General features: G+C 33.7%; 1 protein-coding gene and 1 long non-coding RNA gene across 14 annotated transcripts in view; one reads left to right on the plus strand and one right to left on the minus strand.

Annotated features, from left to right (window-relative positions):
• Positions 1-516: 516 nt before the first annotated feature.
• LOC106664188 lies at positions 517-1219 on the minus strand. 2 transcript variants are annotated; one of them, XR_001340139.1, is made up of 3 exons: positions 1101-1219; positions 921-1002; positions 517-833 (listed from the first exon to the last, which is right to left on the minus strand). It is a non-coding gene; the product is annotated as an uncharacterized LOC106664188 (long non-coding RNA). The 2 variants fall into 2 exon arrangements; XR_001340140.1 differs by having other exon boundaries at positions 915-1002.
• A 2862-nt stretch (positions 1220-4081) lies between these two features.
• LOC106664325 (CUGBP Elav-like family member 4) overlaps positions 4082-18196 on the plus strand; it is a 483670-nt gene continuing 469555 nt past the window's right edge. For all 12 annotated transcript variants that reach the window (XM_014389950.2, XM_014389955.1, XM_014389949.1 and 9 more), the window contains exon 1: positions 4082-4228. In XM_014389950.2, the coding sequence (XP_014245436.1) occupies positions 4205-4228 (24 nt within the window). In that variant the 5' untranslated portion in view covers positions 4082-4204. The remainder of the gene's footprint in view (positions 4229-18196) is intronic.

Genomic DNA, 18196 nt, shown 5'->3' on the forward strand with positions numbered 1-18196 from the left:
CCCTAATGAGTTTCATTCCTCATATCGGCTTGTACAAAAAATACCCGATCCGGTCCCTTCGTTTGATTTGGAGCCATCTGTACACCATATCATTGTATCTGGTGCTTTCTTGAGTTCTTTCTCTCCTTTATAATCTCTTAGACTTTATAAGATGTTCTAAAGAATGCCTCCGGGATCCGGTATTTATCACCTTCATCAGGAGAATATTATTAACATTTCGGAAGTTTAACTAATATGAAAATTGGGGGGGGGGCTTACCTCTCTCTCTCTTCGACGCAAACTCTTAGCTTTAGGTTAATCTGCTTGAACAGAGTTGGAACAGATTTGTGCTGAAGTGAATTCTCGTGCTATTAAATAACTGTAAAATTTGAGGTTCCAAAATTGTTATGATAATGCCATTTACCGACTCACGTTTTGAATAGTTTATAGTTTTCAATTAAATTAATTGTATAAGATTTGTGGTTCTATGAATTCATTTTAAATCTAAGTACAAATCAGCAGTGTTCGTCTTTTTTTCGAATATCTTTATTTATATTATCTTTATAACCCTGTACAAGACTTTACTGGACCAGTTTGGACACACAGCGTGGAACTGTGGTGTTCTGCCAAGCCATCACCATCTACAACATCCATCCTTTCGATCAAAAGTCCTCAGACAAATCGTCAAAGATCCTTACTACGTCACCTAAACTCACTATCCACAGCGATCTCAACATTCCTTTTGCCAACGAATTGACCCATGCTTCTTCTTAATCCCTCACGCTGAGTGCCATCATTGGCTGGTGTCTCATGGTATATGTCTTCCGTACGCTACGCTGACATTAGTGTTATTTCTGTGACCGTGTGAAAAAACATTATGTAGTCACATTTTCAACATGTCGGTAAAAATAAAATAATAATAATAAACAAATTACGCAAACCGTATAAAGTAATACACATTTATTGATTTCTCGACCCAATGAATCGCATGGCAGAAAATAAAACATGTGAACCATGAAAAACCTAATAAATCGAAAATGAAGATTCATAACCAAGCAGATATCAATAAAATATCTTACACATTTTTATTGCACCATAGATAGGCATAAAATTTGACTTACTTTCTGAACCAATGTATAACCTTCCAACAGGTAAACCAAAATGATTAGAGATACCAAACTATCCCCTAACAGACGTCAAGGAAAATTTCACCAATTGTTTTATTAAACACGAAATGATAAATTTATTTACTTTCTCAATGTCAGCAGATCCTTTTCAATGTGTTTGTTAAAAATGAATTTTTATTTAGTAAGCCTATTCCATAAAAAAGTAATGTGGTGCTATGTGGGACTGGGTTGCAAGCCTGATTATGGGAGTCGGCGATGTTAAAAATATATTTTATGACGAGGGGTAGGAAACCGTTGATGTGCGTGGGGTAAAGAAGGGTCCTTTTATGGGATGTAAATGTGATACAAGGGACAAAGGAAATCAGATCGAAGTGACCCTTGTTAACAAGGTGCGTGGAGGCGTTTATATCAATAGAGTTTGGTCGGGATAACTGTGTAGAATGTGTCCCAGGGGGTTGGTTAGGGGCGGAGGAGTCCTCCTTATAATGAAGCTCACCTGAGACACCGGAGATTAATGGGGCCCGGCCCGGAGGCTTTGTCCCACCCGGACCTGTCACTCACACACAACCCCGTCCCCCGCAGTTACTTAATTTACGGCCACACCCTCCCTAATTGCAAGACTTCTCATTTTTAAACATAACTCCCACAGGTGGATTCAATCAGCTGTACAATTTGGGTACATATGCGTTTTTTATTCATTCTGGCCATTTATTTTATAACAGAGATTGCCACGTTTGTGAGAAATTACTTTTGACATGGCCGCACTTGGATGAAATCCTCATTTAAAAGATGAACTGACATTTAGAAATTGTTTGCATATTATTCTACTTTCAGCCTACATATTAAACAAATAGTTTTCCTTCTAAATATACACGCGTCATACGAAAGCAACATAATTTCGGATTATTGAATCCACACCTTGTACACTTTATCATAAAAATATATTGTTTTGTGGTCCAGTAGATTGAAAGAGGGAGAAAGTAAAAACACAAAAATATTCTTTAATATACATTTATTAGAAATCAAGCCTCAATGAAAGAACATTTATGTTAGATGCCATTAAAGATGATAATTAAAATAAGGTCTTTGGAAATTTTGACAAAACCAAAGTTAAAATAGTGCCAAATATTGGACTATTGTTTAACGCCCATGTATTATTACTTACACTTACTACAGAATGTACTAGAAAATATATATGTACACAGCTAAACAAGGGAAAAAGGAGATAAACAGAGATACAGATAGATGGATAGATAGATTGAGATGGAGAGAATGTGTGTGTGTGTGTGTGTGTGTGTGTGTGTGTGTGTGTGTGTGTGTGTTTGNTTTCAATATTTTATCCCCTTGTTCCTCATTGAACGCTTCAATATAAATTAAACCGTCACGGCCTTTTTTGACGTTTACTACTTTCCCTACTTCTCTATTTATTACTCTACATATCTTAATTGGCGATAGTGAGTGAAGGCCGCCATTATCTTTCCTATCCAATCGACAAATGATAAAATGTCTTGCCCCAGACGTACAAACAACAGGAGAGGGAGTCCTATTTAGAGGAGGTAATCGATTTCGAAAACCTTCTCGGCCCACTGGGCCGAGAGGGCCTTTGAAATGATTTTGGGAAATTTTGAAAAATTGAAAAACAGATGGCGTTTAAATAAAAAGAGAAAAACTAAATAAATAAATCTTGCCCAACCCTGAAACCAGGTTTCTAGAGAGATTCAGGCCCCACACTTCCCAACACTTCCCAATAGGGAAGTAATAAATTATTATAGTTTATTTTATTGTTGTCGGTTAATTCTTTTGAAACATAAGTTTTATTATTCTATTTTAAATTTTCATAATCATTAATAATAATATGATTCAAAGAAAGAAAGAGAGAGAGGGAGAGAGAGCGAGTGAGAGAATGACGGGGGATGGAGGGAGGGTATTGAGGGAGAGAGGGACACAGAGACTGGGAGGGGAAAAGGATGGAGAGGGGAAGAGAGTGATGAAGAAGAAAATATTCATTTTTTAAATTAGTAATAAATTATTATAGTTTATTTTATTGTGGCTGGTTACTTTTTTTTTTTGAAACGTAGGTTTTATTATGCTATTTTAAATTTACATAATCATTAATAATAATATGATTCATAGTAAGAGAGAGAGAGAGAGAGAGAGAGGAGAGAGAGAAAGAGATGGTTAGAGAGAGAGGGGGTGAGAAAGGTCGAAAGACAGGAAAGGAAAGGGAGAGAAAGAGAGAGAGAGAGAGCGATACAGTGGGAGAGTGAAGTGCGTGAGTGGAAAATAGGGAAGGACGGAGAGAGAGAGAGAGTGTGAGTGTTTTTTTAAAATTAAATAATGGATTTTTCACGATAAGCATTATTTCCTTTTTAGAAAATGGAATATATTTTCACTATTACAAAAAAAAAAAAATAACAGTTGTTTTTCCCCTACCTAATTTTATATAACCTTCGCCTATAAACGTGTAATCAAGTTATATCTTAATTTCCAATTGTTTAAATTGTTTTCCTGCACAATAGACAGAACATCGATAATTTGAAAATTTAAAACAAAATCAACTGTTAAATAACTTGGACAACAAACGTCCAACAGGATTTAATACCTTTTTTTAAACAAATAAAATAAATGGAATGAAAATTGGGAAACAGTAGTGCAAAGGGAAATTATACAATTTAAGCACACTCTGATATAATTAATTAATCTTGTACGGTGCTCCTTTATGTATAATTGTCCTGCAATTGAATAAATATTTTAATACCTACATACATGGATTAGTTGATTACAATGTATTTTAATTTATTCATTCGATTGTAAAAAGTATCGCCTTTTATAAAAAACGGGATCCATTCGATAAAAAAAAGCTGTTATACACAAAATATCGTTATTATCGCCAATGCAGTTTTTAAAAAAAATTTATAATTTGTTCTTTAACGGCGCAATGCTGAAACCTTATATCGATTATCATGTGTTGACGCCAGAACATATGGTAGTGTGGTTTCAAAAATTTCAATTTTATATAAAGAAAATTGGTGCTCTATTTATGATTCGGTCCTTAATCAAAATAAATAATCCAAATTTGTCGTTGGACGTGTTGCAAGATGATCTGCGACGAGCCAGTTTACGTAAGTAGTCGGTAGCGACATAAGTTTCACGCGGCAACTACCTGTCAGCGCTGACGACTCCTCGCCCGTACACGGACAAATCGGCGAATCGCGCATGAATCTATGCACGTTTTGTCTCAGCCTGTCGCATATCGTGGAAATATGCCTTTAATGACAGGACAATTCCGACCTGACCATACAGGAGATTCTAACATCCAATTGTTGGAAGGTCTCAAAAAGAGCTTGTAATAACCCAAATATCCGATTTTTTACATGCACAGAATATTGCCTAATTATCAAATATTCAAAACGATTTAATTCGCAGTTAATGAAACATTTAAAAAGCTCGAGGGAAAAATGTATGTTTATTTAGATCAACGATGTTTTCTTACATTTCAACCTCAGCAGTTTAACTTATGATTTTTCCTTCTCGAAGGTGATTTTTCCTTATCTCTAACCATCCCTTTATTTAGATCGATAGATAGATAGGGAAAGTAAAATAATTACTGTCAAATAAGACGATATAACATCCATATGATGGGTCAATGAAATACCTTGCAATAAATTTGTTCACATTATTTCTAATTAAAAAACAACGGGCTATTCCTGGATTCGAACCCTGAATCGCGTGGGAAATACGATTCGGACGCCCTAACAACTTGAATGGGTAGGTAGATAAAAAGGTACAGACAGTCTGTTTTTTCATTATTTACAAAAATGGATGCATCCAGATGAACAACTGGAACCGACAAATACACTGACTGTCGGTGACTGTTTGGATCACGGTGGTCATCATAAAAAAAGGAAATAAATTAGATAACTAAACTATTCTATTTCTTCTAACTAGTAATCTTCAACCTGTTTCTTGTTGTTGTCTGGGTATAGAAATGGCGGACGAGTCGACTAAGGCCAGTGGCTAAAAATTCATTAAAAATACGATTTGAAGAATATGGTAGCGTCTGTAGGTCGGATCGGCAGAGAAGCTCTCAGGTATCAAGAGCACTCCCGATAGGTGGCCTTCGGTTGATCTGATTCGTAGAAGAAGGTTCATGTTTAACCGATTATGGATTGGCCGTGCGAGTATGACATAGACATTTTTTGTCAAAGCCCCTGTATGCGTCCAGCATGTTAAGAAAGTTTGCACCGATATAAACCATCTAATTGAGGGTGCAACTCCTTGGCTCTAGGGTGTCACATGGTTAAATTTTATTACTGCCATGATTGGCTAACTAAACCACAAATTGTTCAGTGCCAACAGAACGAAGTTCTTTTTTGCCCCTTTCCTGAGGTATTAACTCTTTATGATTTTTGTCTAAAAAAAGATTTTTTAAATAAAAAAATCTTAATTTCTCAGTTTTAGTGTCATTGAAATACAAATCTCACCTTTATTTTATCTACTATATAACATTTTTCATAAGATAACATTTTCGTTGAAAAATACATTTTTTTATAATTCTAAATTGTGCATTATATATATATTTTTTTTGAAAATTTACGGGGATTTCAACAAAGTTGCCTTTTTTATTAGGATTTTATTTTTTTAGATTTTTTGTTATAAAATCTCCTTTGCAAGGCTGAAAAACGTGATAGTCAAAAGTAATTAAATTTGAAATTACATAAATCAAAAATCATAAATCTATCCGTTTCTCTTTTTTAAATTTCGGAGCAATTGTACATTCTATATATTTTATTAATTTATTGGTTGATTAGTACCATTGATTCCATTTAAAGACTCATCAGTTGTTATGACCTAACGATTTTTTTCTAATTCTGCTTTTTCTAATTTATGTCTAATTCTTGCTAAAATTTGGCACCATGATATAATGAATTGTTAATTTATTTAGCATATCATATTAAAAATAAATTTTATTTAATAAAATTTGTTATTGTTTTGGGCAAATTTGTCAGAAATTAATGATGATATTCTAATTTAAACGTTTTCGGAAAGAAAAATGGCAATTTCTAGCTGAACTGTAGATGCTGTTTTATTAATAATAATTACTTTTTTAAGATTGTTTTTATGTTGAATTCAAATTGCCATAAACAATTTTTTTAAGGAAAGGGGGTTGCCGTTGTGTGAATATGAATTGAAATATGTTTTATGGATTTTTTAAAACCGTCCATTTATGCCAATTTAAATAATAAAAAAAGTTGTTTTTTTGTTTTGCAAGTTTTGCTTTGATAACAGAATTCATATTGCAGTACTTTGGAAATCTTTCATTCTAAAGACAAAATTTTTTTACAAAACTACACGTCATAAACAGTATCAAATAATGATAAGATATGAATCATAGGCTGGCTACTAAGTCGGGCACAATCATATGTTTTGAGACATACAAAAAAAAAAACGAAAAAAATCCCCAAACCACTGATGAAAAAGGGGGATGCCCCTCTGGAGGATATGTCGGAGGGATAATGGGAGAGATTCCAGTATAAAAGTCTAATCCGGTAGACCAGTGGCAGCCATTTTCCTGGAAGCCTCAAATTGATTCTACATTTCAGCGAGAGGATTAGGGGAAGCCTTCCCTACAAGTTGTTCGTATAAAACCTACCCTAACTAACCGCACACCCCTGCGCTGAAGGGGTTCACTTCGAATCTTTGAATACATTACTTTTATGGTAATGTTTAATCGCTTAACCGTCTTCTACACGGGGCAATTCGTTGAATAAACAAATAGTAATTGAAATTTAAAAAAAAGAAAGAAAAAAGCACGAATATGTGTATTTTCTAGTCTTGACTGGTTTATTCTTAAGAAGGAATGAAACACAATTTCAAAGTTATCAATTTTACCAAAACGTGCTATAAGAAAAATCGATTCAACTATATAAACAAGTCTCAAATACGTACTGTTTGTTGTCCGAAAATATCGCTTTTACAAAAACACTTTTAAAACAATATTTCTTCCAAAGTTAAGTATTAATTTTATTATAACAAGCTATGGTTTAAAGTGCTAAATTTTGAATAGTTTTATGTATAATATTCAGATAAGAATATATATCAAAAACCTGAGCTTACACTAGTCAAAATAGTTTTTTCTGTTGCAAAGAAGTTCTAGATCACGTGCAACACATTTATTATTAAATCGTGGAGTGATGATGATATCGAATAGCCATTCTGGCAGAACAATAGTAAACATTGCATATATTAAGGAAGGTCTGTTGTACCCTGTTATAACGGTTGTATATATACGAGCAAATCGCCAATGCGTTATGTAAATTGACTTCGTTGTTTTCAGATTGCTCTAGTTTCTGATTTTATTTGATATAGAGTCTTATTTTGTTTCTTACAGTTAAATTGGTCTTTTTGTTAAGGTATTTGTATTATGTGTAGAGCATATCATTTATAAAATAACCACTTAGCATTTAATATTTAAAAACTTTGCTTGGAAATAGAAATAAAGAACAGCGAGGTCTTTACTACAATGTTAAAATTAGGATACACGCTGTTAGGTTTCTTCTTTTGGTTTGGGTAATTTTCTTGTTTATTCTTGAAAATTCAACCGGTGAAGATAGGATGCATATATAAAGTTGGAGCTATATGGGCTGACAAACAGCTGTGGTACTCTGCGTGTTTTCCGTCTTTTTGTGGTATTTCACACGTATTTGTTTTTACACTGGAGCCCCTTTAGTTTTGTTTTCGAGTTTGAAAAAATAATATATAGATCCTACCAAGCGACACCATTCGAAAGCTTGTAAACGAAACAGTTGTTCTAAAAATTTGCGAATCTCATGGAAAGTTTGGTCATTACGTAGTGAATTTTTAAATTTTTTAAGATTGTATCATCAAAACAGCCATCAGTTGGATTAAAACGGTTCCGCAGATAGTTCATTCTTTAGAAAATATACTGTAGATTTTCATAACTCAATCTAATTGAAAAAATAGTTAACGGAGTTTTCTTTCTTATTTTTGTAAAAACTTAGTTTTTTCCAACTCTGGTAACTTTTAAACTCACCTTTCTGACATTTAACTCCATTTATAGTTCATTATGTACTCAATTAAATTCTAAAAGCAACCTGTTAATGGGTTACTTTACAGTTGCACTTATTTTATGAAGACGTCTTAATCCCGAGCAACTCGTATAAAGTAAAATAAAAACTATTTTTATTAAAGCCAACAACTTCTAGTATATCGGAAATCTCTTTTATTCAAGATTATTGTTATAGATTTTTGTTGTATGGTACTTTACGGTTTTCTTTTTGGTAATATGATTGTCGTATGTATGAAGTATGCACCAGCGTATAATACAACACAATTTTTGGAGATTTGAAACTGTGCTTTAGTCCTTTTCGATCATTTTGAGATGATATTAAATTTGATATAATAATACAACAGTATAACTGAGATGATGATCAAAAATAAAATTTTCTGAAGAAAAATTGAACGTATAATTTGATCGTATCCGGTCATCCTGTTATACCCCGCTTATATTCTTGATCTAACTTAAAAAATTTTGCACGAAACCAATTTGGTCAAACCAGCCGATAGGCCGACCAAATAATCAGAAACAACCAAAATACTTAAAGCATTTTGTTATATGATCTAGATTTTTCTATACTTCTTATTCACTTCTTCCTTCGTCATTTTGTTGAATAATTATTCAGAAATGGTGAGATGCGGTCTGGTGTGATTTAGGTTTCAGAAAAAACATTTTCTTTATCGTGCCAACGTTTCGATCTTTATTGAGATCATCTTCAGGGCTCAATAAAGATCGAAACGTTGGCACGATAAAGAAAATGTTTTTTCTGAAACCTACATCACACCAGACCGCATCTGACGATTTCTATATAATTATCGATTAACGATCACTAATCACCACACATTTTGTGATGATGATGATTTCCAGTTTTCTTTCTCTTCTCCACTTGCGATTTCTGATTATTATCATTATTTTTTATTGACTCTTAAATCAATTTAGTGTTTATCTTTGGGTTTATTAGCCTCGTAAGTCTTTTGATGTCTATATTGCAACCTTTATTTCCATCGTTTTAATCGTTTTATTCGTTTTATTTCATCACGACACGATCCTTTCTTTCTCAATTTTTTCAAATGGCTTATAAGTTTATTTTTTATTATTATTTGTTTTTAATCAAGTATTTATTTACATGCAACACGATGTAAAAAGTAAATTAATAATTGGAAAAGTTCGAGTTTTTTAACAAAAAATAATTTAATTGTTATTCTCAGGTGAACAAGGTAAATAATTTGGGTAAAGTGAAATAAGTGGCAAAAACCATTCTTGAAATAGGACGGTTAGAAAACAAGGATCGGCACATGTCGCCGACTCTGTGACTAATCGACTCGAAAAACCAGAGGCCCTGGAGTTTCTCCTCTCCAGAAATAATGGTTATTGGATAGCCCATTCATTTCCACCCTCCTAATTAAATGCCTTAAATTGCCCAATAAAGGTCTATGTTAATTGCATGCCTTGAATTGTTTAAACGCAGGATGGGAAAGGGAAAGAGCGAGAGCGCAAGAAGAACAAACGAGCCAAAAGCTATCGAATTTTTTTTTCTTCGTCCGTCTCTTAAACTGTTACATACCTAATGGGTCGCTACTCTTGAAACAGGTAAGGCTTCGGATAATTACAGGGAAAAAGGGAATTGTGCAATTGTATTATTAAATTTTTATACGGACCCTGTTAAAGGAATTACGTAATTAAAAGGAAATCGATGGATATAGGTCGTTAAAGGAATTACGTAAATAACGGAGTCCTATCGATGGAGTTTAAACATCATACTTTCCCAGGCTTGTTTGGAACAATAATCTATTTCAATTAAAAATCTTCCCGCTTTTTGTTTATTAACTTAAGCCATGAAAAATACTTTTTTCATGTACATTTTTTCTTTCGAACAAATGCAATAATGAGTTTTGGGCACGAAGGTAGACGCGTGTTTTAGGCTTCTGACTCGTTCACCGAGCTAGCAGTTCTGGGTTCGAATCCCTATATATAGATTTTTAATTTGAGAATAGCATAAAAGAAGTATTATAAAATTTCATGACCACACACGAACTATAAACCCTCATGTATGTAGGTATTCATAGATTTTCGGAGTTATTAATCTATCGTGTTTTTCCTTTATGTTTTTTTATTAAGAGTTATAAAAATTCAACTCGTTTAACCTTAAGAGTTTACAAAATAGCACAGTTTATTAAATCCCAACACAGCCAGTGCAATCGTGCTTTTAGTTCGGAAGTCACACACTTGCGCTACCAAAGCTTTCGTAATTGAATTAACCCGATTAACACATGGATTCGTGATTATTGACGAATAATTGATTTTAGTTAACTGCCATATAACTAAAATTACAGAGTTTTAAGTACAGTTTTTTCTATTTAGAAATCTTTTGATGAAAATTTGTGGATGATATTAAATTATATTTTGCTTTGACTATTTTTTGGTGCTTTTATTTTCAAATCAAGGTTTTTCGTCTTTTACGATTATTGGTTAACACTTCTTTACAAAAAAATTAACACATTATATGAAAACTAAAGTGTATGCAAACACTGACCAACGGTTAGTAGCCCTCAGGCCGTCTTACTGTCCTAGTGAACTATTAGAGCAAATAGCACACTTGTGCTCCATAATTTCTCGACTTTTACACTTAAATAAAAATGGAAATTTGCTAGTGTAAACGGATTCCTTGCTTGATGAAAATTGATAGAATAGAATTGTATCCTATTTAGCACCTTTATGATTTTTCTTTTTTTTTTCTTTTTCAATCAATATTGCCTTCTAATTCTCCGATAAAACAGATAAACAATTAACTAACAAATTGTTAGTTAATTGTATCTTGCTTTGACTACTATTTTCTTGATCCTCTAGTTTTAAATCTACTCTTTTTCAAACAATTAATAGAATCCAGATAGTCGTAGAATCGAGAGTGCAGTTAGTAACAAAACAGTAGTGCCTTAAAAAAGACTTAATTGGAAGAATAATTGGACATGATTGGAAACATCAAGTGAAACATAAACCCACGATCTTCACGATAGCTCAAATGGTAGAGCAGTGGCGCATTTAGCCGCAGGTCGTGGGTTCGAATCCTGCTCGTGACACTAAATTTTTCATAGAAATGATAGAGATGATGAATTTCTGAATAAAATGATAGAATGATGAAAATATAAAATATCAAAAAATGATGAATGATAGAAATGTGTGGTTGTTTCGATCTTTATTGAGATCATCTTCAGGGCCTGGGATTTACAAACATTGTTTACATATAACAATTACATTTTTGATGTGGAAAAGTGTATTTATATAATGCAAAATATATTTTTTATATATTCAATCAATGTATTTCTACTCACTCAAAGTGTTTGTCTTCTGTGTAATTGTGCCATTCTTGCATGTCGTGTTGAGAGTGCCAGTGAGATTTTGCTATTTTGTGTCTATATACGTTGGGTTTTGAATGGGTGGGGAAGGATGTTGGTATAGAAAAGACATTTTTGTAAAAGGCGTCGGCTTCTTTGAGGTGAAAAGAGTCGACGAAGGGAAAAAATGTGTTGGTAATGGTTCGGTCAGATTATCCTTTCAGGATTATATAGAAAGGGATAAAATAGGAAAAGGAAAGCTAAATTGTGGGAAATTAGACTATGTGAAAAATATTTGATTTTTTCTTTTCTATACCGACATCCTCCCCCTCCATTCAAAATCCAACGTAAATAAACACAAAATAGCACAAACTCACTGGCACTCTCGACACGACACGCAAGAATGGCACAATTACACAGAAGACAAACACTTTGAGTGAGTAGAAATACTTTGATTGAATATATAAAAAATATATTTTGCATTGTATAAATTCACTTTTCCACATCCAAAATGTAATTGTTATAATGTTTGTATATCCCAGGCCCTGAAGATGATCTCAATACAGATCGAAACGTTGGCACGATAAAGAAAATGTTTTTCTGAAACCTACATCACACCAGACCACATCTCACGATTTCTAAATAAATAATGATATAAATGATGACTTTTAAAAATAATTAAAAGGACCTAACTTTTTCATTTCAGCCAATACCTCGTATAAAGATTAATTAATTGAAAGATGTTATTTGGTCAATCGGACCACGAAATGTAATGGATTTAATAAATATAATTTTATTCTGATTTTACCATCTTTTTAGTCCTTTTTTTTATTTATGTTACTTTTCCCTATCTAATTCTTTGTCAACTTCTTTCATACGTAGCTAAAATATATTAAGCAAACCAAATCTCTGCTTATAAGAGTTTCTCAAACAGCACGTTTACATACATAAGTACGGTACATACTCCGGATCGTATTAGTGTCGTTCTAAACTATTCAAAATGGCACTTTCTTTTCAAGCCATCCAGTGTTTAACATGATGAACGTGATTAGCATTGCTTGTTGTAAATAAATGCAATATAAACATATATATTTTTCCACATTTTTAACAAAATGCTAACTTCTTCTGGAAGATTGTTCAAAGAGTTTTTGAATACGGTTTACGCGTGTTTGCTCAATAATTAATAATTTAAACGCCTAAACATGTACGACGGGGATTTATCTTGTATGTAATGCGTGCATTTACAACATTGTCCATTAGGCAAATTAAACTTCATTTTATCAATGAACCCCGGTATATTAAAGATCATTTTACATATATAACCAGGTATATAATAAATAATGGTAATAATTATTTACAGCCTATTACATTTTTCTAAGAAAAGTTGACTGATTTTTGCAAAATAAATTACAAGTCCACTTGCACATTTTTTAACTGATTTCTTTACTTTTATTTTTTTAGAGGGTATTTAAACCCTCGGAGTGTTGGTGTTTTTGAAAAAAGCAAATTTGTACGTCCAATCTAGTGACCCTGGTTTCGAACCCGGGACGTCTACATAACAGTGATGAGAGCCGTTACAACGCGCAACTCGTTGCGGAAACATGACGATTTAAAATTTATTCAATCTTGAAAATCGGAAGAAAGAGTGAAAGGTTTTTCTATGAGCATGTAAAAAACCAGGTTTTTTGCCCAAAAACTGAGAATAAATCGAAAACAGTTAAGAAATCGGGCAAAGTAGAAAGTGACCTATTGAAACTTCACTAAAATTTCCCATTGATTGCGATACGGCGCCGATCCAGGATGATTTCCACGATATACAGCTCAATTTGGAGCTTTCGTAAAAAGTGAAAAAATTGACATGTTCCAGAATTTTTGAATTTACTGATGAAACACTGAAGCTAGGAAAACTTTAAAAAAATGCATCTTGTTCAGCGTAAAATTCTATAAAAAAAATGGGACTTAGGGCAGGTTTGCGACTTAAAAAGCTGAGAACATAAGCATTTCGAAATTTGGCTTTTTTTCTTTTAAATGATCAGTGTATATAATGTCGGCTGACTGACAACCAGCTGACCTCTGTGGGCTTGTACTTCTTTTCCTGGCCTGTCGGGTTGGAAGGTGTATTTTTTAATCTGTAACTATTTGAACGTCTCAATCTGTTACTGGACTATCAGCTTTCATATGAACACCGATATCCTAAAATGCTAGCTTCTATTTGTACCTCAGGTTGTCAATTACAGAACAGATATGAAACACTATATTTATATATAGATCACCACACGACATAAACATTTCAGTCACTTCTCTCCCACTGAGTACTCGATATTTCTCGGGGCGGATTTAAACACCCCTTCCTTTCACGCTAATAAATTCTCTCAAACAACATGAGGGAAACATAACCGCAACACCTCATATTTTATTTATTATTGAAAATTAATTTAATTTAATATTTGAACACAATGCAAACCGACTAATTTTGTATTTATAAAATGTAAAGTTTACCTTCTATTGAATAACAAAAATGTATTCATTTTTATGTTAAAAAACATATTCCAGCAGTTCAATGTTATTTGAATTTAAAAAACAATTATATTTTTAAAAAAATATTATTTTATTTTAATCGATGTATTTAACAATTTGGTTTCTTTATTTTCAGGTAAGTACGATCTCCGTTTTTCACCCGGCTTTTAATGATGATCTTCAGGTAAATTTTATCTTTAATAAAACATAATTTCGAAACCCTTCAAAAGTTCGTAATAAAACTATAATTAATAATTAAAAAGATCACTATACGATTAGTATCCACAATTATTATTATTATTATTAATTTTTTTTTTTTTTACTGGGGCTTCCGACATCTGGGTCATTTCAGCCCCAAGCTAAGTCAAGTCAATATTCTATTTACACTTCTATTTACAAACACTACATTCATACAGATAAATACATTCATACACATAAATACATCCATACAATACACACATTCCGTTTGGTCGGTGGAGTACTTGATATTCCTCCACCGACCTATACTCGAACTAAACTAGATTGGGGTCGATGGAGTACTTTTATAAATATTCCGCCATCGACCCCGAACACAAACTCATACGCTCTCATTGTTCGAGGGGCGATGATGATGTTATATTTCACCCTCACCCCTCGCCATTCACGCTAATAAATACATGCACTCAGACAAACATATAGACACACAACACATGAGACATACTATATACAATAAAAAACCCCAATTTCCCGTAAAAATCGGAACAGGGGACCCTGAAACCCGCTGCAGTGCTCGAGCACCTTCTTCAGATTGGATGGCATGCCTACGCGCTCCCTGTAGGGAGCCAAGGCATGGCATGTTTCCAGTATGTGGGACACATCGAGCAACCTTTCTCTGCATAAGGGACACCTGCGCGGGCTTTGGCCCAAGAGCAGGTGGCCGTGTGTCAACCGTGTATGGCCTATTCTTAATCGCGTTAGGACGATTCCTTGTTTCCGGCTCAGGTTCTCGGGGGGCCATCTACGAATCGTGCTCTTGACGCGCAAAAGCCTCTCGGACGACCCGGCCCACTGACGCTGCCATCTTTCTTTTATCATGGTCTTTACTGCTAGCTTGGCGTCAGAGGGCCTGGTCGCGATGGTCCGGTCTGGAGGGTTGGACGTCCCGGCCTTTGCCGCCTCGTCCGCAAACAATTATTATTAAATGTAAGATTGTAATATTTTATAAAGAAATCCAGATATTTTATTTTTCAGGACAAAATTCTTTCCATCTGATTTGACCATGATGTTACCTTTATGAGATTATACTTTCTTTCAAATAGTCACAAACGTTTTTATATAATTTTATTACAAAAGAAATTATATGTAAGCTAAACTTGTTTTTTCAGCCACTTTATTCATTTTTTGTGTCTATTAAAATGTTAGTAATTAATCAATTAAAAAATAAATTCTCATCAAGAAAAATAACGCTTATTATATAATATTATGTATATATTGAAAATTATATCATGAAATGGATTAAATTATTGGGTTTTGTTATGATATCAATATAATCATGTGAACACTGATAGACATCACATTTTGTTCTGAATGAAAGTTATTGGCATGCCTTATGTTTAACTTTTATATTTGGACGTCTTACGTGATAACATTTAGTCGTAATAATTAATTCCAGAGCGTTGAATATGTTTTCTGGGTTAATTCAGAGGTAAATGCCGTGGGAGAATTAATTATATTAATGTACTGGAAAATGTGTCAGGTAATAGAAAATGCATAAGGGTCGATTATGGTAAGGTTAATGGTGCAGATCCATTTGGTTTGTACTTTTTCAAGTATCACTTACTCACTGTGTAAAATTTTCAATGATCCGAAACAGCCACGGGCGATTAGGGAACGATTCTGTTCCGCCTAGGGCTAATTTCACCCCCGGAGGAGGATCCACCCCACGCATATAAGAAGAAAGATGTAATCACTGGTTTGCATGCTTTGCCGTTTTGCGTGCGGTGGCCGGGTCGGAAAAAAAAGAGAAAAAAATGCCGCGCCTTGAATAATGCCTCGGTGAAAAATGAGCTCGTTTTCCATCCCTAACGCCAACAGATTTTACCCCCCAACGTGTAGTAATTGTGTAACCGTTTTCCCCTTACTTTTGATTTTAATATTGAGCTTCTCAGTTATTTTTCACTCACGAAAATAATACGTTATTTTATATAATGTAAGAATTATCGATGATTTGAATTGTGAATTTACTGTTCATATCAAATGTTTTTTGCTAAAGATTTTCTTCAATGAACTACTACTACGAAAGTTAACAAATTTTACTTTACAATGCCGCAATTGATTTGGTACTGGATGAAGATATTTTTAATAAAAAATAACCGACTCCTTATGCCCTCTTCTTACGAATCTAGTATGGATATAGCCTAATAAGATAACCTGAGAAATTAACTTTTTCATAGTTTCTCCCCAGTTTGGACGTTTTTGCCTAGTAATGTATATACATCTTCTGTTGAGTACGATATACCTAATGAGGATAAAAATTTCTATCTGTTTCCTTGACATAGATTCTTTTGACATTCATCAGAGTGCCTTTTGATGCTCGGTTGGTCTAAGGGTAGCAACATTGTAGATAGACATAGACACAGACTCTTTGTTTTAGTGATTATTGGCACTATATATTAAATATTATGTATTATTGTATATATATATATATATGTGTGTAACTATATTACTGACGTTCAAATTTTAATTTTTATAAAACTCTTGTATCACGTTTGGAACTGAAAGCAGACAGGTGAAATGTAGTGACCTACAGGCCTCTAAATTCTTAACTACCATCCATGGAAATTAGACAAAGCAGACACGTAATCTTTATGAATGTGAGGTTCTCATCAAGCAATGGTCTATATCGCATAACTTTTTAATTCATTTCTTTGTATAACTCGTTTCATTGCCTTCTGGAAACATTAAATCATCTGTATGGTACCCAATATCAAATAACAACGCAACTCCCAACTTTCTGCAAACCCATTAGCTAATTGCATTCCGGAAAATCCTAATGCGCCTCTTTCCAATCATAACTATGCTTGACTATCAAAACATCATTCCTGACCATTTCGTGTCATTCTCGCTCGAACTGTGGGGCATTACTTGATGTCGCTCAGGACTTTGATGCTATCCTGGCTTACTGTTTCTAATCAAGGGCATTACCATCAACCAACTACCTTATTCTACGTAGCTTCATCGATGTACAGTATTTATGTATTAATAAGAAAACTGCGCGATCCTAATACCATCCTATCAAAGCTCGAGTCTCGCAAGGTTGTGTCCTAGACCCCCCCGTCCTTCACGAAATCACCTTATGGCTGACAGCAACATCTTCATTTATCCAGCAATGATGCAAATTTGATGGAATTAAAGAAAACCAACATATTACTCAACATTACTTTTGCCTCTGAACCTGCTGTCTCATCTACTTCAATAATACCCTCCCACTATAAACTATGTTCCATACCTGCGGATATACCATGACAAGCGATTAACGTGAAATCCGCTTAAAATATTTAAGAAAGAACTGATGAGAGGTTATCCTTTTAAGACTAGGTAACCAAAGACTTAGATACATCGTTATCTAACAAAACGACTCATTCACAATATAATAATAAAACCGATCTGGACTTATAGTGGAGTTTTAGGGTACTGTCAAGTCTCTCAGCATAAAACGAATGCGAACACCCAAACCCGTACAGAAATCCTACATGCTCCGTTCTACTTATACAATTTAACCATCTACAATGACAGTAATAAACCCTTCGTACACGACACCATCTTGCCCAGATGTCACAAGCTCCACAAATCATTCCCAGTCAACATTAACCTACTAATCCTAAACAGCTATAATCCAGCCGAATCCTCTCAAACTATCCAATTAGGCTAAAATGCAATGGAGATCTCCTATCTAGCGACGAGATAGAAAATTGGCATAGCATAGAAAACAAGAAATAATGTTGAACGTTCGCCAAAAAGTAAGATTCTTAATTTTGTATAGAAGTCCTTAATGGCGAACATTAATAACGTCTCTGAAATATCCAGCTATCTTGGAAATTATTGACTAAAATGCGTTAAAACTCTGCATTCATATAATTTCTTACGTTAAGTTCATCATAAAATGAAGATCATGCTCATGACTG

The sequence above is a fragment of the Cimex lectularius genome, unplaced genomic scaffold (genome assembly GCF_000648675.2).
Source record: "Cimex lectularius strain Harlan isolate CLEC.00 unplaced genomic scaffold, Clec_2.1 scaffold50, whole genome shotgun sequence".
NCBI classification, from domain to species: domain Eukaryota; kingdom Metazoa; phylum Arthropoda; class Insecta; order Hemiptera; family Cimicidae; genus Cimex; species Cimex lectularius.